The sequence below is a fragment of the Ptychodera flava genome, assembly GCF_041260155.1.
Source record: "Ptychodera flava strain L36383 chromosome 23 unlocalized genomic scaffold, AS_Pfla_20210202 Scaffold_23__1_contigs__length_28996876_pilon, whole genome shotgun sequence".
Lineage (NCBI taxonomy): Eukaryota > Metazoa > Hemichordata > Enteropneusta > Ptychoderidae > Ptychodera > Ptychodera flava.
Window position 1 is genome coordinate 14987776 of NW_027248277.1, and position 26060 is coordinate 15013835.

Below are 26060 nucleotides of genomic sequence, written 5' to 3' on the forward strand. Positions count from 1 at the left end.
ACCTCTCTGTGTTTGACCTATAGTCCCTTCAATCTGAACGAAAATCAAGGACTGCAACATTTTAACGACAAAATTATGATTCTGTCCTCCCCTACACAGATAAATTGTTTAAATAGGTCGTCGGAAGTTAAAACCCTTGAAAGTATTTGAACAAATAATGAAAATGTGGGTTGAGTGTCAAGCATGCACACGGTTTTTGTGCGGTAACCGTTGCGTTAGTCGCTGAGCCATGCAGATACAGTTAGTGTAAATTTGTGCACGATAATCGAAATACAGCTACAACCACTACCCCTTCAAAGTAATGAGCCAAGTGCCGCCAACCGGTAAATTTCATCAACTTCGCAAGATCATCGCAAAAAATGTTTTGAAGGCTGATAGATCATGGTTATTTTTGACCTTGACCTAAAATTTGGAGGGGAAAGTTGAGCTGTTCGTAACTGCCCTTCCATTGGCATACACGGAAAATATGCCCTCCTGCTGAATTTTGATGCCCACTGCCCTACAGTATCTATGGTCTGCCCGTTCCCCACTCCCCACAACAATTAAAGCTCCCCGCTGCCCTCTCCCCACTGCCCTCTCGTATTATTTTTGATGGGTCAGCAACTTCAAAACGGTCGGTAAAAATCCTATAGAGCAGGATAAGGAGTTAGATTCGACTCTGTGAAGGGGTTGGTCAGGGGGAGGGCAGAGTCACGAGGCAAGAGAGAGGAGTAACATTTGTAGTAGCGAAAGGATTAGCGGGCGAATATCGCACTGACGAATGAAATTTGTGGTAGGCAAGTATGTTATCTCAGGAAGATGATGCGAATTGTAATTTTACGACCAAAATAGACGTTACAAAGGCTTTGTCGTTGGTAAGGTTTTGGTGTACTGATAAAACAACTTCAAGAAATTAAAAGGTGTGTGTGCAAAATTCGCTTTAAGAATTATATTATTTAAGGCACATTTTTGGTAATAAAGGGAATTCTGGGCTATCCTCACAAATCTTCCCATGTGTCCAATAAATCCTTCGGTATGTTGTGCGATATGTTGCTACTGTATATAACCTTTACCTTCAACAAAACGGTAACAAATCCACGCTGTTAACACTCCTTCAGCACAAATAGTTTGATGTTGACGCTCAATGCTACAATAGATACTCCCGAGTGTCGCAAAACAGTAATCATGGTTGTTGAGTATTGACGTTTTTGTCGATTGAAAACGTATAACGTTGATGGCGCTATATTAAAAAAACGTGTCCCTTCTGGCAACTGGTGATGCTTATGATATTTCTGGCATCTAGGCAGTTGAATAACTGTCATTTATTTATCATGGGCCTTTAAACAGAGGAAGCTATAAGCTGTAATTTTAAAATCACTTGGTTTGAGTTTCTGTTTAGGCAATGTGACTTGCATTAATATATTGGCCATCTGGGCTATCATCTAGAAATGTAGAAATTTGAAAATAAAATATGTTCAATTAAAGACCGCTTGGAGGATATGTAAATTGCTTTTTAATAAGCAAACGATAATCCTTGTGCCTTTGCACTAACAAGCTTCAATTGAGCAAATGAGACACGTCGGCACATGTCTAGTCGAATTAAGAAAGACAGGAAAATCAGGGAAAAAGGAAACAACTAACTTAGCAAAATTTTGTGATATACATCAATAGAAAATCCGATTCAGGACGGGGATGGGGGAGGGCGGCTGTCACTCGTGGGGTTCAAAATAACATTGTGACCATCGCGAAGCAACAGCCCGTGTCGAGACCATTACAGAGCCAATGGACTGATTGTAACGAAAATTTGCTCATTCACTACAGTTGATAAAACTATTACTAGTATTTACCGATGACTGTTGACAGACAATGAATACTAAGGACATACAGACAACATGTGTGTATTTAAGGTAGTATGTTCCTCGAAAAAGAAAGACGTATTTTGCTCAAACTTCTTCAATGAAACTGTCAACCATTCTCTTACCAAATCCGAGAAGGGCAGGGGGGGGGGTCACCGTGTAAAGTTTGTAACTAGCGAAACAAATTACCTAACAATTTGCGATATTTTGCGATATTTGAAATTCAAAATGGCCGTCATTCCGGTGTTAACTCTTTGAGCGAAAAATTAAATTTTGGATTTTCGAAAAACTAAGCAGTGAAAGTTTTTCTTTCTCTAAGAGCTTTCAAAATGAGCCCATAAATGTGGTAGATAAGAAAAGAATTGCAGAAATTTGAGAGTCTGACTATCTGTCCCCGAGGCGCATTCTACCTTAACAATGGCGGGAAGAAACTCAATTCAAGTGATACTCAACTTGATTTTAGCGTTTTATTGTACCCCATCGCTTATTGTTTTACATTTTCACAAATGTCAATCATAATTGTATCTCCTATTGCCCAAATAAAAGTAAAAGACAGGGAAATATAGCACTTCAAAATGTAAAAACACGATCGAATTTCGTAGTCTAAAAGTCTCGCCATTGGCACAAGCATGATATTACATATCGCTCCTGACGGTAAAAAACCATTTGCTGACGGTGTAATCTTTAAATAATTTGATAAATAATGTCAAATTAGTCTCAATCGATGTAACCATACTTTAAAGTATTATTTGAAAAAAAAATCGCTGCATAGTAGACTACAGCTTAAATTCAAGCATATTTTATCGGTTTCTCACATTTTTTCAGCACCGGTTAAAAAGTCCACGATTTTCATGAGTTTTGCATAGTCCGCAATTCTGACACGACTGTGCCATAAAATTGCCTTAGCAGTTGTGCGTTATTGTTTATGCTGATAGAACTGATACCTGATAAACCCATTAAAAATCATGAAATATTCCTGTCATGGAATATTTGACAAATATTGCTTTTGTATCATTTGGAAGCTGCATTTCGCTGCGGGTGCATGGAATCTTCACCGGTGATGTCGGCGACAACTCTGTGGAACACATCCATGAGGATATCGACGTGGTGTTTCTGAAAGACCAGGGTCGGTCGAAACCTGATGGACGACTGGCCGCAGCTGCCCAGCTGAACACCTGTATACAAAAAAAAACCAAATAATAAGGATCAGAATTCTGCACAATTACAGTATAAATGATGGTGACAAGATTATGCTGCTGGTGCTGATAAATATTATAAAGATTTTGATGATGATCATGATTCTGACGACAGCGATGACGAAGATTATGCATGATGATGATCATGATCATGATGATTTAATGATGATTATGATGCTGTGATGATGATGATGATGATGATGATGATGATGATGATATGATGATGATTATGATGATGATGATGATGATGATGATGATGATTTGATGATGATGATGATGATGATGATGATGATGATGATGACGATGATTAGTGACGTTTGTAATGCTGGCGAAGATGGTGTCAATTAGGATATCGGTTAAGGATAAGATCACGTAATCAATCACTCGATCGATTAATTTTATTGATCAATCATCCCTTCACCATACTATCAAAGCAAATTTCAAACCAAAAGTATAAATATTTTTCCATGCCGTCCAAGACAGAATTCAAGTATGCGTGGTCGCCATTTGCTTCCCTAAAATACTGCCACGTGATATTTTTTTCTCTAGAAAATGCACGCATTTCTGATATTCAAGTTGTAGTATTTACCTCGGTTTCGCATTCCTTGTATCACCCTCTGCAAGGTCACGGGGTCGCTGACGTCGATGGCGCAGTATGTACCCACACCCCGACTGCTGCTGAATATGTCGGGGTAAGTGTCCTGGAGATGACAAAATGTGAGAATGTACTGAACAAGAATGCCATTGTATTCCATGATGACGACCATTTGAAACAAGTAAGGGAGGCATCACTTTAGGCAACGACCGTGACAGTAAAATTTGTCTCTTTTCAATAACGCTGACATTTCAAGTTGTACTAAAGACTGCAGAATGTGCCTGTACATTCCGAAGATCGCCGATTTTTATCTGGTTTGTATTGAATAAATTTGTATTATATTTGCTTATTATTAATATTATGTGCATATCTATATTATAGATGATTTGCAAAGATGTTACTGTTTTTGATCCGTATAATTAAATACTGTTAATTACGATTTGAAAGTTGCATGAGGGCGCTCTGCAGTACATCCGGCCGGGTCTACCCCGGCAGTCACCCGTCTGGTCAATCATCGACAAGTTGTGTAGTGATGTCTTGTTTCTTCCACCCTCCCGCCCGGACTCTGGAGGTTCGTGGAGAGTGTTTGATCAGTTTTTGATAAATGCTCATCACTTTTCACAAAAACCTGTTATTTACTTATTTATTTATTACCTGTTGCATCTATCTGCAAATATCTATAAAACACTTACACAAGTATTGATCATGAAAGCAATCTTACCTCCAAGCATTTCAAATTATCTTGCAAGTATTCCCCGGTCTCATGGACATTTTGCACCAGTCCGTCTTTCTGAATGGTTTCAACAACTTTCTCTAAAAGTACCACCTTTCCGGGATCTCCCATCCACGTGTTGAACATCCGATGACCCTGTCAGGAGGGAGATAAATTATACAGTGTATACTTATTGATCTGCGCCCTCTGTGTGGATAAGAACTAAATCTACATCCGTTTGACTGCGGTACTTCGCGCCTCGATATTAAAAGTCAGCGTTTTGCAACTTTCCTCACTCCGGAATGAAAATTTCAACTACTCTTACCAAATTAAAAATAAAAATTACGGGCCATCGTGCAAAATTTGGCAATAGAGACATAAATAACATAAAATTAAAATTACCGTTATTCAAAACTTCGAACTGTAAGAGCTATTTTTGTTGTTATTCTTGATTACGAAAGAAAGAGAACAATTCAAAAGTAATCTTGAGGAGAGTTTTGATAAAAAGTTTAAACTCTTCTAAGTTTCGTATTGCCTTCATTCTTCTTGTATGTGCCTCGTCAGTGAAAGACTTAAACTTTTTCTCAAACTTTCCTTACGGAATTTTTCAATCATTCCTTTCAAATTCAAGAATAGAGTTACCGTGCAAATTTTGGAACTAGAGAAACAAATTACTCAAGATTGACCAATATTTAAAATTCAAAATGGCCGCCATCCCTGTGTTAACCCTGGGGCGAAATGATAAAATTTCCGATTTTCGAAAAACCTAAGGCGGTAAAAAGTTTTCTTACGCCAAGAGTTTTAACATGAGCCCCCACAAGTGGTACTTCAGAAAAGAATTGAAAACGTTAGAGACTCCGAATGTGTCCCCAAGGTGTGATCTACCTTAAGCGTGTGTGGTTGAAAGTGTTTTAATAATCTATGTTTCAAGATTCTTAAGACGGCCGATAGCTATAACGTTTGATTATTTCCACCATATTTGTTCCTAACTTCCTTATTCTACTACTCCCCAAAGCATTTTAAGATACATAGCGTACAGCTTGCCCAACTCTGCCTGTACATGTGTAGACTGCATTGTTATTGTTGACAAGTGATTTCTGTTGAGCACTAGAATTCAAATGCCAAGAATAGCAGTGACTTGATGTGTTTACAAGCTTAGTAGTTGGTATTTCAACATGTTTTGGGGAGTAGAAAAACGTGCAATTGACATACAATACAAAATCGATAAAAATCATCAAACGATACAGCTATTGGCCCTTTCATAAAGTAGCTTTTCATAATAATTAAAAGGAAATTGACATCATTTTTTTGACAGCGTCTTTGTTTCTCCCAAAGATATCTCCACAACCTGAGACTTGCAGAATTAGGATCAGAAGTTTGCCCAATCAAAATTGCAAAAAAAATTACACCTCAATGCGTCATGCAATATTTTTTCCAGCGCGCATTGCCTTTTGCATTCAAAACAGGAAGACGTCTTGAAGACGATGGGTGAAAAAAATAATGGAAAGTGCTCTAACCTTTTGCGGTAAAAAGATAATATATCTATATTAGCATTTAGCTATTCACAGAAGGGTTAAAAAGCCCCTGCAGATAGTGCAACTGTGACCCTGAAACCCGTTAGTCCACCACAAGTTCTTCCATGAGAAGCTGGCGACTTTTAAAAGATCAAAACGCATTCTAGCAGTGCTTGCAAACAAGATATTGAAGAGGGTTTCCTGTCCGTACACCGTCAACGGCGAAGTCGTCGTTGTAGTAGAGCCCACCCGTCAACATCTTCTTGCTGAAGCAGACGAGGTCAGCCGGTGAGGGCAGGTTCCATTGCTCATGCGCCCAGAACGTCCCGCACGAGCCGCCACCCGTCTGGACCTCATCGATGATGAAGGCCATACCGTACTGAAACAATAAAAAAAACCCACACAATTCAAAGAAGTTGCATGCGAAATCTAAATTCATTTTCTGTCTCAATGCTGCGAAGGCCAAGGAAACTTTCGCGCCCTCTTTCGTTGTACAAGGTATCCGATACAATTGGGCAAAAATTTAATTTTTCATTGGGAAACAGATCATGACCTTGATACTGAGATATTGTGATAAATCGGTAAAATTATTTTTACTGTGATGTCTAATTTGATTATATTTTACTGATAGTGGATATTATCCTGCCGAAAACCCAACTACTTTGTATCGACAAATGCAGTGACTGTTTGGTCACCTTCAGATTGTCTCAGGCTGCGGTTGACACTCATGTAAGATCCAAATCATGGGATAACATCGGAGGTCAAAGGTCGTATGGGACCCATACGACCAATGTTAACACTGTATCCAAGGCACGATCGTGATTGATGAAAGTTAAAACATGTTTGCCATAATCTACATCGTGTAATTTAAATGTTGCAGCTATATGATGATGAGGTGCATCTAGACATGGTGCACGAAATACGTATACATTGTTTAGTGGCTAGTTCATTTTCAATTTTCAATAGAAGATAATATTATCTGAAATAAACAGATGTACAGGTAATGTAAACTGAATCATGTCATTGGACGCACCTCCTTGCATATTTCTTGAAGACCCTGGAAGAATTCCGCTGAGGCGTGGTTGTCACCGCCCTCCGACTGGATTGGTTCCGTTATCACACCGGCAACGCATTTTCCCTCGGCGTTGTATTTTTCAACAGTCATTCGAACCTGGATTGACGTAAAGTAAGTGAGGAAGTACATGAATAAAGGCAGCAATGAGAAGCATCGATTGAAGTCCTTATAAAACACGTGGACTCAGTGGTTATGCGTTCAAAACGAGAATTTGTTCACTCTTGACCTCGGATGGCAGTTGCTCCCAGACGGTGTGAAGGGCGCCATCTATTGATAATGTTTTCATAACATGTCGTATCACTGTCTCGGGATCAATTAGTTTTTTCAAAGGTGTGTCGCGTTTATCGACATTTCTTGACCTATGCTTTGAGAATGAAGCCGCATTAGACATTTTTGTTGCTGAGAATTTACCTCTAATTACACACTAGTATCGTACACTGTGTTTAGAACCATTGCAATTGACTGGCGCTCGTGGCAACTCTCTATTTCCACATATTTTGTGGTGTGAATTCATCATAGTGTCGACGTTGATATTGCATGTTCTGTATTGTCCTGTAACTTGTAACAGTCCATAGTTTAGAATGTTTTGCTGCGCACACATCATGTAATATTGTCGCGTTTACAAATGTACAACTCCTTCCCCGGTGAAAGGGAGATTAGCAGCGCGTGTGAGAAAGGTGAAAGGTCAGTGATGACAAAATATGCCTTCTTACTTCATACAGACATCTCCGTTCCTCTTCTCGGTTTTCCTCGGCGTACTTACTGAGGGGATATTTCAACCTGGGAAAAGTTGCGTACGGCCAGTCCAGCGACGGAATGTCCAGTTTATGCACCCACTTTGAATGCGTGCACGTCAGGGCACCTACAAAGACACAGCAGGTTCTCAGAGAATATAAATATTATATATAGCGCACCAACGTATGTTGAGGCTTTCAATCATTCATGGGGTAGCTCTTGTCTAGTCGGTAATACTTGGGGTGGCGTCCCGTTTTAGAATCAGAAAATTGTGCGTGTAACTTTCATATAATATATAACATACATTATACATTTATTAATTTTTACATAGACGTTTCTCGACTGTATATGATTTGTATGATAGATAGATAGATAGATAGATAGATAGATAGATAGATAGATAGATAGATAGATAGATAGACAGATAGATAGATAGATAGATAGATAGATAGATAGATAAATAGATAGATAGATAGATAGATAGATAGATAGATAGATAATTAGATAGATAGATAGATAGATAGATAGCGATAGATACTTAAATGAACATATATACATATAATAATTGATGTTCATATGTATGTATGTATGTATCATCTATGTTTAATTTAAATGAACAAACCCACATATGATAAATCAACTCACCTAGGGTCCGGCCATGAAATGCTCCTCGAAACGATAAAATAGTAAATGGAGTGGTACCTGGCAGCTGAATACAAACAACACAATGTGAGATTTCCAAACGCTTGGAAGATTGGCAGTGTCTCTGAAATGCCAGTGTCTCTGAAATAAGTTCAATTTTGCTGTAATTTGTGATGAACATACAATAAATTTATAAATCACCTGGTTGGTAAGACATGACTGTAGTTCCTCTTCGCTCACCGGGGCGCCCTTTCTTTGCTTTTTCTGCAATGAATGATGCAAATAAAAACGATATTTTCAAACACTCTTCAGAATTAAGTCTTACCATGAAAAACAAACACCCTAACAGCGTATGACGCAGACTGCCGGCTGACAGACGAGTATTTCGCCTCTTTGGCCAGATTTTCAACACTTTTCTGTCTAAATGTGGATATGTTGAATTAATTCTCTGGTAGATTAAAATTATAGTTTTGAATATACTTTAACGGTTTCTTTTAAGTTATATCAAATAATTTTATGATAAACGTTATTTGTGGGTCGCGGAAAGCAAGATCGCGTTCCACCCCATGAGGGCGCTGAAGAAAAACACATCAGGCTGAAGTCTCCATCCTAAATGCTTCATGCCTTTCGATGACGTTTCCTACTGTTTGTTATAGTAGAGCGAGGCTAGCGACCAATGGGGTGACGTTAAACTACATCTGATAAATACACATAAAAGTGAATGGGTGGGTTTTATGACCAACTCACCCTGAACCAACAAAAAGCTAGTTTGATAGCGTTTTCAACTGAGCATGCGCCACAGGCCATAGTCTGCACCCTATTCAAACCGCGTGGAGCAACCTGAAACGAACAAAAATATTACTATCAAATTTAAGTTCATACATATTTGCGAGAAAAATGGAAAGTATTGTGCAGTAAAATTTAAACAAACCACTTGGAAAATGTTCCGTTACCGATATGGTGCGTGCAGGATTCGCCGCGGTATGTTAAATGTGCGGTCAAACGATATTGATTTTCAAAGATTAGGCTACTCATCGTACGAATCCGCGTTTTAATATTGATAGGCTGTTATGTCATGAGCGGTTTTCACTACGTCAATGCTGCCTCGAAAACTCTCCATAAAATTCCGAACACGGAATATGACCATATATTCTCATCACATAATTGTTCGTGCTGAATGTAAAGTTGAGGAATGCCACGTGACATATTCATAGGTTAGTTAACGAGCGGCAAATGAAATCGGAAGTAGCAGATGGAGATAGTATTGCAGCATAGGTCGGTGATACTCTACGTGGCTTCACAGTTTAGAATCTATTACACCATAAATAAAAAAAATATGTCCAAGCTATTAAAGCCAGATTACTTTGAACAGCTTGTGTCAACAGCCTGAGCCTACCGTGGCCCATTCGGTGAAATTGTAACGCTTCGTATAGGTAAACCCCTCTCTCTCTCTCTCTCTCTCTCTCTCTCTCTCTCTCTCTCTCTCTCTCTCTCTCTCTTGTAAACAAATCTATTATTTTCATTCTTTGTACAAGGTCATTAGCTGTTGAAGGCCGTTGAAACATGGAAACAGTAAACAGTGTCAACTATTTGATCTCCAACTGATAAATTATCGCAATGTGAATGTACGGTCGAACTTTGAGTGTAAGGTCACACTGCAATAGGTTAAACAGAGATATGACATGACAAACTGTTTCTCGGAAATTACAGCAACAACGGGTGACTCATGTCTTCAATTATCTCTAATGACCGGATAATAAGGCCAAATAAGGGTAGACCATACAAAAACAACAACGCGTCTATCGGAAATAATTTATGGCTGATGTTGCAGATTATCTTCAAGGAGGCCATTGGAGACTCTCGCACTAGGCTCCAATCGCTATATAATATGTCGGGCCCGTTTTCATGTAAAATATTAAATTCGAATTTTATTTCAACACATAAAATATTTCACTAATATCAGTATTCTCCCTAATTGAGCAACCTCTGTCTAATATAGATTACGTGGTCCTCTCATTTTAAAAGTAACTGAGGCCTTAAAAAGCAATAAAGTTATTATTATTAAAAGTAACTGAGGATTTTACCGAAAGAAGCGCATTTTCGACTCTTTCCGGCAGGTCTTCGTTTGGATGAACACCCAGCGCCGGCCTGTTGACGAACACGCTCTGTGAACAGAATGTAAGCGACCATTATACGACTTGGTAATGAGGTCAACGCTGTGAGTTCAATCACTCCGTGGTGGAGTCACTTATTTGCATGTGTATGCCTGATTACTGGCCCGAGGTCAGTCACCCGTCTCTTGCGATAAACTCATCCACTCATACTATTGAATTATGTGTTTTCGACCGCAAGGCCTGTTCGAAGTAAACTCTCAATAACATGAATGTTGTCTGCACACTAGAAGCTCCGGGTTTTGTTTATCACTGTTAAATCAGTGCCAACATAGGCACAATAACAAGCGTTTTTCAAAATACACTCTTGAATTCTTACCAAATTTGACGGGTCCTGGACTGCAGCAACAAGGGCGGGGTGGTTGTAGCCTATAAAAAAGAAGCGTTCAGATTGTTTATGTTTTGTAGAGCGAGACTTGTTTGTGCGTAATTAGGGTGATAAATTGAGATCAGGCGAGGCTGAAACTTCGAATGGAGTCGCGTCCTTGATCTCAAACCATTGTAATAGTTGAATGAGGTGACTTAGAAAGGCCAGAAAAAGCTCCGGCATTGTGGTTTCAGACAAACTGGCGCGGCTACAAAACACAAGGTCAAAATATATGTAAGCAATAAAATTGACGACGTGAATGAAAGTATACGAAAGGTCAAGCTTGTTAGGTAGAGAGCTGCTGTTCGTAGCGATTGCTTCTGTAAGTCCACCGGGCATATTTTGTCATCAAAAGAATATATTTACCGATATCTATAAAAAAAGCCTAGACGAATTTAAACGTCATCAGTGAAAACTGTATCAGCATATTTAATATTAGGGTAGAGTTCGTTCACTGCCCAGGTTCACTCACTGATGTTTAAAAAATGAACACGCTAGATCGTATAATATATGCATATGTGCATGTGACGTGAACGCGACCTACATTTCCGTTGCATCTATCGTGTGGCGTGATGTTGCAACTCGGGTCGTTGCCCTTCTCTGCGGAGAACCTCGATTGTTCTCATTTGCCCTTTCTTTTCTGCAATTCAACCGCTTCATTTTGTAACCGTCAAAAATAATCCCGTCTCGCCTGACAGGCTGGCCTGCTCTCATTACTTGACTGTATTTTTTTTTCTGCACGTTTATGACGCCCGAAACGAAAGGCAGGCTAAAGTGCGGCAATTGCTACTTGAAACAATTCTATAACCTGCCATGAAATCATTCTGTCAGGGATTTCTAATTTATTTATTTTTTTATTGTGTTCAGGCGCTTTAAATAAAATTCTGTTTGCTGTCCGCGTGCCGGTAGTTTTTCAGAGAAAATTAAGAAAACAGAAAACAAACACAATTTTAATACTATTACAAATAAAGATATTATTTCCCCAAAAGAATCTAACTAAAATATGAGTTTAACACACTTTGTGTTGTTTTTCTGTGTTTGTTCTTTTCCCTGGCTGGCAGGTAGGTTTTTCAAAACTCCAAGAATTTTCTTTAAATGCCCTTATATATCGCATCATTTGATTTTATGGACTTCATCGTTAATATAAGCTTATCGTAGGTTTGGGGGGCAGGGGTGGCCTTTCCTAAGAGACATATATACACGGCAGATGATACAGATCAGAACCCGGGTCGGATGGATCAGTAGGTCACGTCAAACCCTGAATTGGAATGTACACGGTACAAACAAACCCACGAGCGAAAACACGCATAGAAGTACGTATATTGCCATACGCGATTGTACCCATGTGGCTTTGATAGTACCGCCATCACGTGATTTCCTTATTGTTCCAGAGTAGAATCATTATTATGGAAGACCGGTCACGACATGCGACATGCGAGTTTTTTTTTAACTGCGACCTGGGAGTTCTTAAACTGCAACATGCGAATTCTTAAACTGCGACATGCGAGTTGCAGTGGCGTTTGCATTCATGTCATTTCGTTCTCCTCCTAACGATGGATTACAGAGGTAGAGACGAGCTTATTTCTGCATACTTCTACAATGGATACACCCTGGGAGAAATAGCGGCCACGTTAAGACTCCGACATGTAGGGAAGACCGGTCACGACCTGCGACATACGACCTGCGTCTTTAAACTATGATCTGCGACCTTACCCTAACCCTAACCCCTAAGGGACGATTCAGAATTTACTTCCAGGGGGGGGTGGAGGATTTTCAGGGGGGGCACCCATTTTTCCCAAGAAAATTAGGGGGGGGGACAGACAAAAATACCACAATCTTTTAGGGGGGGCCAAGGAAAAAAAACATCAATTAAATATTTGCCCAGAATTTCTGATCTCTACGAAAGAGAACCATATACGCTACCTGGGTGACAGATAAACTCAACATGTTTAGTTAAACTCCTTTAGCTGCCAAATTCGGTAATATTCACAGTGTTTATTTTATGCATCTATAGCAGTATCTTGTTCTCCTCCCTGAAGCGTTATGAAATGTCCAGTATTTAGCATGTCAATACAAACCATACAGTGAACAGTCAGGGTTGTTTTTGTTGAAAAGAGATCTCAGATCAAGTCCAGACTAGAATTCATTTATCAACAATAACAATGGTCATTTATGTTCACACTGGTATGTTGCTAATACAGCATTGGGTGTTCTATGTAGTGATAGAATAACAAACAAATGCTGATACACAGAGATGAACATTGAACAAATGCTAAAAATTACAGCAAATGTCTTTTTAAGGTTGGGTTTACCTTGCAGCTTGTAAAGCAGTTGAAAGTTGCATGATAAAGAAGTGTTAATTTATGCAAATGTATGCAAATCACCCGATTTCTTGGCTTCTTTTGCCTCCCAATTTCAAAATTTCCAAAGAATTTAACTCCACTCCGGCTGGGTCAAATTTTCTGAAATTTCACATTATGTTTTTTAAATGCTATATAACACAACAACTATCAATTGGTTTTGTTTTGCAATAAAGCTCTTACATTTTTAATAAGAGCATTTTGAATAAGAGGCATTTTAATTTTGCTGATCATGATTTTAATCAATTATTAGAGTGTCAGTCTTTAAACCCCTACAATTTTAAAATGAGGATGGATAATGCCAAATAAAATAGTTTTTTTTCTACATGAATACTCTCCTTTCAAGTGAAATATTACATTCAGAAAATACTGTCTAGATTTTGACTTAAATAATTTTTATGATTAATACAAAAATTGAGGTTTTTTACCCCAAATATACACCCACTTCATCCTTTGAGTTAACTACTGCTACTGCTAATCTTCTTTTCTGCTCCTTTTTTCTATGTTTCATTCTCATCAATTTTACCCATTCTAAATTTTTTAAATGTTCTACATAACTTTTTACAGTGCTTACATCTACTATAAACTTTTTGAAAATAAATTTATGGCCGTCTCATCTTCAAGGTGCTTTTCAGCGAATAGTTTTTTAATGTTGAAAATAAAATATTATGTATTACTGTCAAAATATATGGTGAAAAATTTACAAAAGGGTTGATTTTCCAATAATCCTGTATTGCATCCAGAAGATCATGTGGCACTGCACCAATGCTATGGTGTCGGATTGTTGAAATATTGTGTACACAAGAAATTTGCTGTAGTCCAAGAAGTGATCTCAGTGTGTATGAGGCTAGGAGAAATGTGGATAGGCTTACACATTGTGTATTGATGCTAATACTTATGTGTCCCATTCATTCTGATATGTATAATCAAAGATTTCACAGTGGCGGCTGGCAGAAAAGGCAAAAAAACAAATTAACATGTATTGTTTCGTGTCATCTGAAAACATGCGTATCATGACTATTTTAAAATTAAAGTTTGTTAAAAAAATTTGAAATATGCATGCTCTGTCAATTTTGAAAAATACTGCTGACAAAATGTGAATTTTGACTTGCACAGGGTTGTCTGAATTTAATATGAACATTGGATTGTGAATGGAATGAGCAGAATAAAATGTGAATTCATGTTTTGGATAAGGTGTTTTGTCCAAGAAATGTTCTAAAATATTCCTCAGCATTTTTGCTTTCAGTGGCAGCTACTTGGTTTTTATGATAACCAAATTAGAAAAAAAGAGAAAATTAAAAACAAGTTGGCTTTCACCAATTTTAATTCCTAATGTTTAAAACTTTCACCGTGAGTCTGCAAATATTCAGCATCATCAAATGAAAATGTATGCTGAACGTGTGCATGTACATGTACATCTCACTTTCCAGAAATATCTGGATATCTGCAAATGATGTACCATTAAAACTTCAAGATATATATCACTTTGCCAATTATCTGCTCCTCTGATTTTCTGTTCACCATTTCTAACTGACATCTTTGCTTGTCTTTGTGTGCATCATATGTATCAGTGAGACATAACAAAAAAAGTATTCATATTTAGTAATTAACTTTTCTTTAGAAATTTACAACCAGATATGTTTATTGCTACCCTTTCCAAAAGTGTGCCAGTTGCAGTCCCTGCAAATCATTCTTTTTTTAGTCACATAACCCTGAAATGATTTGTTATATCATCCTAATGTCCACTAGGCCCTACAGTTCCTGCAACTTGTTAGACTAGATATGTCTATAATGTACCGTATAAGCATGCATGTATACATTAGGGGGGGGCCATGGAAAAAAATAGGAAAGATGAGGGGGGGGCCATAGATTTTTTCTATAATTTACTAGGGGGGGCCATGGAAAAAATCACCGAGAAAATAGAAAATCCTCCACCCTCCCCCTGGAAGTAAATTCTGAATCGTCCCTAACGCTAACCAGAGAAAACCTAACCCCACCCTAACCCTAACCCCTACCCTAACCCTAACCCTTACCGCAGATCGCAGTTTTAAAAACTCGCATGTCGCATGTCGTGACCGGTCTTCCACACATTATGAAGAAAAACAAAAACAAAAGCATACAGTCACATAGCTGAGCAATCTCAGCAGTGCTGCGTGGATAATTAGAACCAAGCTAGAGGGTTCCCGAGTCGTTGACCGCGCGCCGCCACTCCCTAGTTATGTTTTCATTTTCCACGCAACGACAATCTCTGTATGGAGATAGCTAGCTGAGTGTACATCGACTTGCTCCAAGTCTGTGGGCATGTAAGTATCGAAACAAATGAGAAATTGAAGGACTAAACTAGATAATAATAATAATCATAAAGTGGGGCACCGAAGATAATCAGGTTTCAACATAAGGCCATATTTAAAAAAATTGTTTCCGGTAGCACACCTTCGAAAGTTTTGTAGCCTGAGGTAGGTTGGAGGACTGTGTTTTTCTTTTCGTTGAATGAGACCCATACAATACCGTAACGGTATTGAAAAATGCGAAAATAATGTCTGGGTTAGCGGATTTTCCCGGGATTGGTCGGGTTATCGGAAACGCATATATTTTACTCGGTCTTGATTTACTTGGCCGAATAGTGTGCCGGGGTCAACCGTGACTGTTTGCGGTTTCGTTTTGGTCAATATGTCTTACCTATTGGAACTGAGGCAACCTGTGTAAATAAATCAAGCAGTCGATTGCCATCGGCGTCCACCAAGTAATTCCCCCTGCTCTTGTTGTAGTCACAGAAAAATACCACGTGATCGACATTCTTGGAGAAAGTGAAAATAAAATATCAGGTGAGACTTGAACTCAACATTCAAGTTGCATGAAACAGGGGAAATACACCGAGCCAGTGAACTATAAATTTCCCGTCAATTGATGAACAATCTCCATCGATTATGATTCATCTCTCTCTCTCTCTCTCTCTCTCTCTCTCTCTCTCTCTCTCTCTCTCTCTCTCTCTCTCAAAGATCTATCAATTCTCTTCATCTGGTTAATAGTCAGAGAGTGTTTCTGAAATCAGACGGTTCGGAGTGCGCCTCCTCTCGTTTGATAATTTATTATGACATTCACGAACACTTTTATCATAGCCAAGACATTAAAACGAAACGTATTTTACGGAAATTATTGAAACGCCTCGTGACTCACATATCAAACGATGTCAGATATAGAGAGATAAAGGGGCTTCCGAAAGGCAGTAACGTGAGACGAATTCTATGCGTTGATCGGAAATTATAGTAATTTTATTGAATTAATATTTCAAATTATCCCGCTTCACAAAACAAAGGCCGTGACCCCTACCTTATTACAGTTGTCATAGCGGGCCAGCAGCTCCTGAAAAGTGAACGAAATGAATTTTGACATATTTGTCACAATTGAAATGCTAAGGGTTTAATTTTGATGACGAGTAATTAGAGTTAATTTCTGTAACATAGCATAGCTTTATGTTGAGATTGAAGTCACAAATGTCATGCAAGGATAATGGGGGAAAGAGATTTCCGTAGACACGGCATTGCTTATATACTTGCAGGAAATTACTGTAGGTGGAATCACCTTTGACCTCGGTCCCGGCACTTCTGTTTTCATCAATGGTCCATCGTATTCATCCGGAAAGAGTCTTGTCACTTGTGATGCAAATCGGACTAAAATTAAAAAAAATATGTTTCATTAATTATCTATGATTCATATTATATTACCTGAATGGAATATATATTTAGCAAAAACCATGGACAACAGTCATACAAGTTGGAAGGTTTGCCCTGTAAGGGGCCAGACGGGGACTCGTAAAATTCTAAAAGTGATACATCGCGAGCAGCTGGTTCAAACAGGGGCTTACACGAAAATCAAGATGTTCATATGTCCTTCTATCTGATGATGTCTTTGATATCAATGATAAAATCCCTGATCACGACCACACACTGACTGCTATGTGTCTGCAAACACTGCCTAATGCAAATGAGCTACCTTGTTGAAATTATGCAAGGGATTAAATCACTCGGTCCACATCTCGCTTTAGGCTAGTAATCTGCAGGAATGCCGTTTACAATTTTTAAAAGAAGTATTTTCAACTGAATCCGGTCAAGTTGTACAGTTATTTTTGAATAAACCGTCTGGTTTCCTTCGCTATACCCCTTATTACGCATCTTGCTCGAATCTCGTGGAATGTCAGTACACGATCACACAACTACGAACACGATAAAATATGTTCGGATATATTTTTTGTGTTATTTATTGAGAGAAGACATTTAAATGTCGGTCGATCTGAGGCAAGTCTAGATCAACACTTGCCCTGGCGCAGACATTTTCAACAAGGTAAACGTGACAAGCCACTCTCTGATTACAATATCTGAGAATTCTGTTATTTTATCAGGTGTGTTAAAGATGCTCATTTAATGATTGACATTCTGTGCCTTCAATCTTCATACAAGAAAGCGATGACGTCACTTCTAAATTTTATAACAATCTGACAGCTACCAGTACAAAATAAACATTTGGCGTATACAGTACTGTGCAGTGGGACCACAGAGAACCCAGAAATCTTGTTGTTGTTGTTGCTGTTGCTGTTGCTGTTGTTTTTGCTTTTGTTTGTATTGTTGTTTACATGTAAGTCGTGTTGTTTTTGCATTATTTTGCATTATTTGACCCCATGAAACCCTCTCCAAACGAACACTCGTGTAATTATAGGAAGAACGTTGACCGCCAATACAACACGGTCCGTGTGCCGAACTTGAAGATGCATGCACTCGCATCATGTCGCGCCGTGATCGCAAACGACCGAAATCAAAAGCTCAAAACAGAATAAAGAAGCTGTCTATACTTTTAATTTCCCTAGAGCAAAAATCTCCCCAAATCTGCATACTGAACAACCCACGTGCGTATTTATGGCGCGTGACGTGTCGTGAATACGTAACGCGACCTTGATACGATGAAAGAGACTGAATAGTATTTATACCTCAGTCGCTCAACTCAGAAGCGAAACTCCACACCAACATAGCCGTTAGCACTATAGGGAAAAAGTGCGTGACTAGAGCGAGAAACTGACGCTTTCTCGCAATCAGTGAGAATCTGTTCTTATTCTCACCGCTGTCGGTGAGAAAATTTTAATCTCCACTGGAGATTGGTGAGAAATGCACTCCTTGGCGAGAATCAAGTGTGAGAACAAATTCTCACCGGTGAGAATTTGTTCTCACACTTGATTCTCGCCAAGGAGTGCATTTCTCACCAATCTCCAGTGGAGATTAAAATTTTCTCACCGACAGCGGTGAGAATAAGAACAGATTCTCACCGATTGCGATCGAGAAAGCGCATTTTCTCGCTCTAGTCTCGCAATTTTTCCCTATAGTGTAGGGAGGCTCGCGGCGTAAGACCAAATCAATAATCATGCTTTTGTTTTGAGTCAACAAGACTCCATTTTGTGTATTTATCGGATTTTCACTAATTTTGGATGGTACAATATCGTCAAGAAAGTGTATCAGCGATGTAATTATTCACGCTAGTCGGGTATTGTGACTCAGACTCGGCTTTTTATAGAACTGACCCCGTGCACCTGGTAAATGTAGTGCAAATGTCCCGCTCAGGAAGGAAAACTGCCACGTTATCTAGCCGTCAACTCATAGCTCTCGTCGAGTTTTCCTTGGTCAAATGTTTTTTAATCACGAATCGCAGCATCGTCAGCGCCGTGTCAGGGGGCCAACCGTAATCAACTTAAGTCTGGTTTATGATAATAGGAAACCTCACAAAGTCAAAATGAATGCTGAAATTACAAGATATAAATATACGGGCGAACGAACAAACAAACAAACAAACAAATTAACAAAAATGGGTTGATATGTTTGTGGGAAGGGTGCTACAGACAACGATTGCTCTCTCGTCACTCACTTGAGGACCAGAGGAGGGGGCCTTACGTTCACTTAAAGTTGCCACGCTGTCAGATTCTTTTCTGGTCGATGACGACAGACAAGCCTGTCAATAATCCCACGGCGCTTTTACCTTTGGCCTTGAACTCCGCTTTGAACACTGGCATTGTCTGTGATATCGAACCTGAGGCTGAGCGTGTAATACTTGCCTGTACCATAGACCCTCGAAGGTCTATGCCTGTACGAAGTCTACAGACGAAACAATTCTTGCCAGCTGCGGATTTGAAGCGAGTCAACTATATAATGGTGCAGACAACAATGTGACTCTCTTTTATCATAATCACATAAATATATGTCAGAAAAACATCAACATGACGCAGGTCAGAATTGCGACACGGAATGGCAAACTATAAAACAGCTTCTACCACATGAAGTCCTACACAATTTAAAACCACGAGATTGTTGAGCCCACGTATAATATCGACCTACATTGTACATGTTATATCAGGCTTACACAGCTATGTGCTTTCTAATTGACGAAAAGCGACCCAAGTATTGTTTTTAAACAATTAAATCCCGGGGGTAATCAATTATTTCCTTAAATCGCCATTGACAGCTGCGACCGCGGTCAAATGTGAAGGTATTACGTAAGAAGCTTCTTGTCACGTAACAATAATAAAGGACTAACGGTACTGGCATCAATGAGCAATTGATGAGGACCCAGCCACACAGACAACAGCTAAGTCCTTTTGAATTTAGGTCTGAAATCTGAGGCGCGAAGAGTGACGAACGAACATGTACGCTCAGATAAGAGCGTAGTGATGTTTACCGGCTCCCGCAGACGACACATGTCCTCAGTCGACTTACACATGATTCAAATGAGCAAATATATTTATTTTAGTTGGAGGAGGATTATAGATGCCTGGCTGGATTGATTCTGTATTTTGTTCGACCTGAACCTTCAACATATAATGTTGCAGTGTGCCCCCCCCCCCCCCCCGCCCCAATCTCATCGGGAGATGCACTACACGATCACACAACTACGAACACGATAAAATTTGTTCGGATATATTTTTTGTGTTTTTTATTGAGGGAAGACATTTAAATGTCCGTCGATCTGAGGCAAGTCTAGATCAACACTTGCCCTGGCGCAGACATTGTCAACACGGTAAACGTGACAAGCCATTCTCTGATTACAATATCTGAGATTCTGTTATTTTATCAGGTGTGTTGAAGATGCTCACTTAATGATTGACATTCTGTGCCTTCAATCACTTCATACAAGAAAGCGATGACGTCACTTCTAAATTTTATAACAATCTGACAGCTACCAGTACAAACTAAACATTTGGCGTATACAGTACTGTGCAGTGGATCACAGAGAACCCAGATATCTCGTTGTTGTTGTTGTTGTTTTTTGTTTGTATTGTTGTTTATATGTAAGTCGAGTTGTTTTTTGCATTATTTTGCATTATTTGACCCCATGAAACCCTCTCCAAACGAACACTCGTGTAATTATAGGAAGAACGTTGACCGCCAATACAACACGGTCCGTGTGCCGAACTTGAAGATGCATGCACTCGCATCATGTCGCGCCGTGATCGCAAACGACCGAAATCAAAAGCTCAAAACAGAATAAAGAAGCTGTCTATACTTTTAATTTCCCTAGAGCAAAAATCTTCCCAATCTGCATACTGAACAACCCACGTGCGTATTTATGGCGCGTGACGTGTCGTGAATACATAACGCGACCTTGATACGATGAAAGAGACTCAACAGTATTTATACCACAGTCGCTCAACTCAGAAGCGAAACTCCACACCAACATAGCCGTTAGCACTATAGGGAAAAATTGCGAGACTAGAGCGAGAAAATGACGCTTTCTTCGCAATCAGTGAGAATCTGTTCTTATTCTCACCGCTGTCGGTGAGAAAATTTTAATCTCCACTGGAGATTGGTGAGAATAATGCACTCCTTGGCGAGAATCAAGTGTGAGAACAAATTCTCACCGGTGAGAATTTGTTCTCACACTTGATTCTCGCCAAGGAGTGCATTTCTCACCAATCTCCAGTGGAGATTGAAATTTTCTTACCGACTGCGGTGATAAGAACAGATTCTCACCGATTGCGATCGAGAAAGCGCATTTTCTCGCTCTAGTCTCGCAATTTTCCCTATAGTGTAGGGAGGCTCGCGGAGCAAGAACAAATCAATAATAATGCTTTTGTTTTGAGTCAACAAGACTCCATTTTGTGTATTTATCGGATTTTCACTAATTTTGGATGGTACAATATCGTCAAGAAAGTGTATCAGCGATGTTATATTCACGCTAGTCGGGTATTGTGGCTCTCGGCTTTTTATAGAACTGTCAGAACTGACCCCGTGCACCTGTTTAAATGTAGTGCAAATGTCACGCTCAGGAAGAAAAACTGCCACGTTATCTAGACGTCAACTCATAACTCTCGTCGAGTTTTCCTTGGTCAAATATTTTCTAATCACGAATCGCAGCATCGTCAGCGTGTCAGGGGGCCAACAATAATCAATTCAAGTCTGGTTTATGATAATAGGAAAACTCACAAAGTCAAAATGAATGCTGAAATTACAAGATATAAATATACGGACGAACGAACAAACAAATTAACAAAAATAGGTTGATATGTTTGCGGGAACGGTGGGTCACCAGACAAGCAGAGAACTACACTGGGCAACGTTTGCTTTCTCGTCACTCACTTGAGGATCAGAGGAGGGGGCCATACGTTCACTTAAAGTTGCCACGCTGTCGGTTCTTTTTCTGGTCGATTATGACGACAGACAAGACTGTCAATAATCCCACGGCGCTTTTACCTTTGGCCTTGAACTCCGCTTTGAACACTGGCATTGTCTGTGATATCGAACCTGAGGCTGAGCGTGTAATACTTGCCTGTACCATAGACCCTCGAAGGTCTATGCCTGTACGAAGTCTACAGACGAAACAATTCTTGCCGGCTGCGGATTTGAAGCGAGTCAACTATATAATGGTGCAGACAACAATATGACTCTCTTTTATCATAATCACATAAATATATGTCAGAAAAACATCAACATGACGCAGGTCAGAATTGCGACACAGAATGGCAAACTATGAAACAGCTTCTACCAGATGAAGTCCTACACAATTTAAAACCACGAGATTGTTGAGCCCACGTATATTATCGACCTACATTGTACATGTAATATCAGGCTTACAAAGCTATGTGCTTTTTAATTGCCGAAAAGTGACTCTAGTATTGTTTTTAAACAGTTAAACCCCGGAGGTAATCAATTATTTCCTTTAACCGCCATCGACAGCTGCGACCGCGGTCAAATGTGAAGGTATTACGTAAGAAGCTTCTTGTCACGTAACAATAATAAAGGACTAACGGTATTGGCATCAATGAGCAATTGATGAGGACCCGGCCACACAGACAACAGGTAAATCCTTTTGAATTTCGGTCTGAAATCTGAGGCGGGAAGAGTGACGAACGAACATGTACGCTCAGATAAGAGCGTAGTGATGTTTACCGGCTCCCGCAGACGACACATGTCCTCAGTCGACTTACACATGATTCAAATGAGCAAATATATTTATTTTAGTTGGAGGAGGATTATAGATGCCTGGCTGGATTGATTCTGTATTTTGTTCGACCTGAACCTTCAACATATAATGTTGCAGTGTGCCCCCCCCCCCCCCCCCCGCCCCAATCTCATCGGGAGATGCACTGCCTTATAAACTTTGATGGCAATGTAATCAATGTTATATTAGCCAGAAACATCGCCAACACGGAGGGCGTTCCCAATGAGGCGGTTAACGGCATGTCAACACAAGGTTATGTGGGTCGATGCTCAAAATGTCAAGACCTACTCTTACCACAGATATGGACGACTTCCTCTGGTAAAACAAGGTCTGACGAAAGTAGTTTACAGAACATGAAAAAGGCTACTTAGGCTCAATGAAATTCTTTGTTTTGCATTCAAGCGACATTTAAGAAATGTATTTCAACATGACTGACCTGATTGCTATGTCCCTGTTAATATTCGTGAACACATTTTTTTAACGGTAAACGACTATAGACTTTGAAAATTTCACATCGAAGTGCAATTAAGGGGTGAGGAGTTTCTGCTTTGGTTTTCGAATGGGCACTGGTATAACTTGGAAACAATCAACTAATTGTAGAACCCGCATGTGTAACATGGTTTGTTTGCGGAATGTGTTTTTGAACCGCATACCGCCCGCTTGCCTTTCACCATCTTAATTTGTCGTACAACAAAGGATTTTATTACCTTGGCCTTGGTATGGGTGCACATAAGGTTGTGCGGCGATACTGACAACGTGCATGGCGGGATATCGAATATCAAACAAAGTTAATTTCGACTTGGACAATAAGCTTATTTTCTACATCTGGTAAAAAAACCTAAAATTTGGACAGCGTGTACGCGGTGTGGAGCGAAAATCTACAACCGCCTGGCAATTGGGAAAAAACAAGACTGCGGGGAATGAAGCGGAGCTACATATATTTGAGAAAACAACCTCTTTAAATTTTGATCTACGTCTTAACGCGACATAAATAAATATTTGGGCAGATGCTTGCTGGTAGAATGTATCGTAGTGTTTTTCAATATCCAACGTATGCCGTGAGTGGGGTATCATAGCATGCTATGTCGGTCATGAACTGGTCGTCCGCCAACTCCAACTGCTTACTTGGCGGCTCGTAAACGATTGAGCGTCTCATAAAACGTTTGAGACAGTGGGTATGGGTCGAGGGACTGTGATCTGAACGGTGGGAATAAGGCGCGAATATGGGTCATGCAGACAGCTCGTTCAACTCGTTCATACAAATATCTCACCGGAGAGATACTGTACTATTTACACAAGGACGTGTCATTGACCGCTGTCAAACAGACAAAGTAGTTTCCTTGGCGGTGGGCATGTCGCCACGTGAATTAGACCGCCAGTTTGGCTTTCAACTGGCAGTGAAACCATAAACGATTGAATATAATGATGCCGGCCATCCATCATGGCAACACTGATAAGCCACCACTGGCGCGGCGTTACAGAACAAGTCAAATTACAAACCACACAAACTGTAAACTCACCGTCAAATTCAAATAGCTTCAAACGGGGTCGGATAAGCTTTCCAACTGCGTTAATCCGGACTGCCATGGTACAGTATCACAACGTTGCCACAGCCACGACACTTCTCTACTGCGCGTATCGCGATGGGTGCTGGAATAATAGCAAGGTCACGTGACCATAGAACGCAATTGTCCTTGCTCTCTCAGACGTACATGTTTACTATCATCCGTTGGCGTACACCGTAGCTGATAGTGATTATGTAAAGGGAAGAATGCAGACAGTGACGACTTCAAAACGTCTGAATAAAGTTGATTAGAAAGTGAATAGGGCGGTGAACAGACAATGGAATGCCAGTATGTGAATGGAAGATATGAAAAAAGTGCTGTATGACGTGCTGTCCGCCAGCAGACGCGCTGATTGGCGTGAAAGCCCCGGCCGGGTTAATAATAAAGCGCGCCGAATACGTACACGTCGCAGTGACTGTTAAAAATTGTCCGGCGCTAGTGTTCCAAAGTGCGCTTGTATTATTTTGGCTAATGCGTATTATTTGGCGCGTTACATGCTCGTTATCCAAATTGTTAGTTTTCTGATCATGAGATATCCATGCAAATTGTAGCTTGAATAGAGATTTTTGCAGTGAGATCTACATCCGCTCCGCCCATGCACGGTGCTTGTGTTTTCGCCCAATAATGCTAAAAGTTCCCGATTTTCAACCGTATGACCTTTGACCGGGAATAAAGGTCATAGTGATGTAAACATTGGATCTAATAGAGACTTGACTTTAAAGCTAGGACATGTTTGTTTATTTTGTTTTGTTTTGCTTTAGTTTTGTTCTCGCATACAACGGAGCTTGCTTCATACATATCCTCGCATGACTGCATGGCGACATAACAAAAACAGATCGGTCGCAGCGTTCGCAGTCAGAAATATTTGCAGGTGGGATGATTTGTTTACACTGTGTTTCTATGTCGTCTAGGTGCAGTTGTACGAAAATGTGGGATGACGGCTGGCGATATTAAAGGCCCTATAGCTGTATCTTTTTCGCATTATTTTTGATATTTTACTTCCAAACTAAATCAAGTTCATGGGAATGTACTCATTGAGGGGTGTTTAAACAGGTAGAATAAACTGTCCAATGGGACTACATGTGCAATTTTGAGCAAGATAAATAATAAATGTTTGCCGAAACATAAAATGGCGCCCTCATGCAAATAAAGCAAAAAAAACAGTACGCAGTGCATATATGCATTGGAATCTTCACAGAAACAACAGAGTAGTCCAATATAATGCATAGTACTGAATGTACTCCACTGGGACAATATGCTATGTTTTCTTTGTAATATTATCAATTTTTAAAATTGGCGGGAAATCAAATTAACGCTTAAAATTTAAATTTAGTTGTCCAATTTTTCAGTGGTAAAAGACTATACCCTTTAAATCTGTAGAATTTAAAGAAAACCAGTGAAAAAAGAAAGCCTTTTTCAGGTTCAAAAATTTCAAGAGTTACAGCTGCAGGGGCTTTAACGACGGCGGACGCCAATTGCTGCACACTGCACAGAACACGAGAAGTTCTATACACTGTCACTTCAGGTTCAGGTCAATGCCCCTAGGCCTGTAAGCACCCCTTTTCTATGTTGGAAGATGCGTAATGTAATTAAGCGACTGCACAGACGATTCTCTCATACTCTTGTTGGTCAACATATTTGCTCGTTCAGTATACGGGGATTAAAATTCCAGCTCAGAGAGTAGGTGAAGCACGGGTGAAGCACTGAAGATGCTTTTAGATGGCGCGCGTTCTGTTCACAGATGATAATAGCTCGCTTAGCCTGGCCGTTGAGGGCACACGGCTCACAACTCAGGGCACAGAGAATGTTGCTGGTTAAA

At 39.8% G+C, this 26060-nt stretch overlaps 1 protein-coding gene across 1 annotated transcript; it reads right to left on the reverse strand.

Annotated features, from left to right (window-relative positions):
- Positions 1 to 2288: 2288 nt before the first annotated feature.
- LOC139123413 (4-aminobutyrate aminotransferase, mitochondrial-like) lies at positions 2289 to 24867 on the reverse strand. Its single transcript, XM_070689554.1, has 15 exons — positions 24197 to 24867; positions 16785 to 16873; positions 16533 to 16565; positions 15882 to 15999; positions 10795 to 10844; positions 10389 to 10469; positions 9052 to 9144; positions 8506 to 8568; positions 8308 to 8371; positions 7641 to 7789; positions 6886 to 7023; positions 6064 to 6231; positions 4348 to 4494; positions 3621 to 3732; positions 2289 to 3010 (listed from the first exon to the last, which is right to left on the reverse strand). Exons 1-15 carry the CDS (start codon positions 24261 to 24263, stop codon positions 2847 to 2849), a joined length of 1536 nt encoding a protein of 511 aa, XP_070545655.1. The 5' UTR covers positions 24264 to 24867; the 3' UTR covers positions 2289 to 2846.
- Positions 24868 to 26060: the final 1193 nt, after the last annotated feature.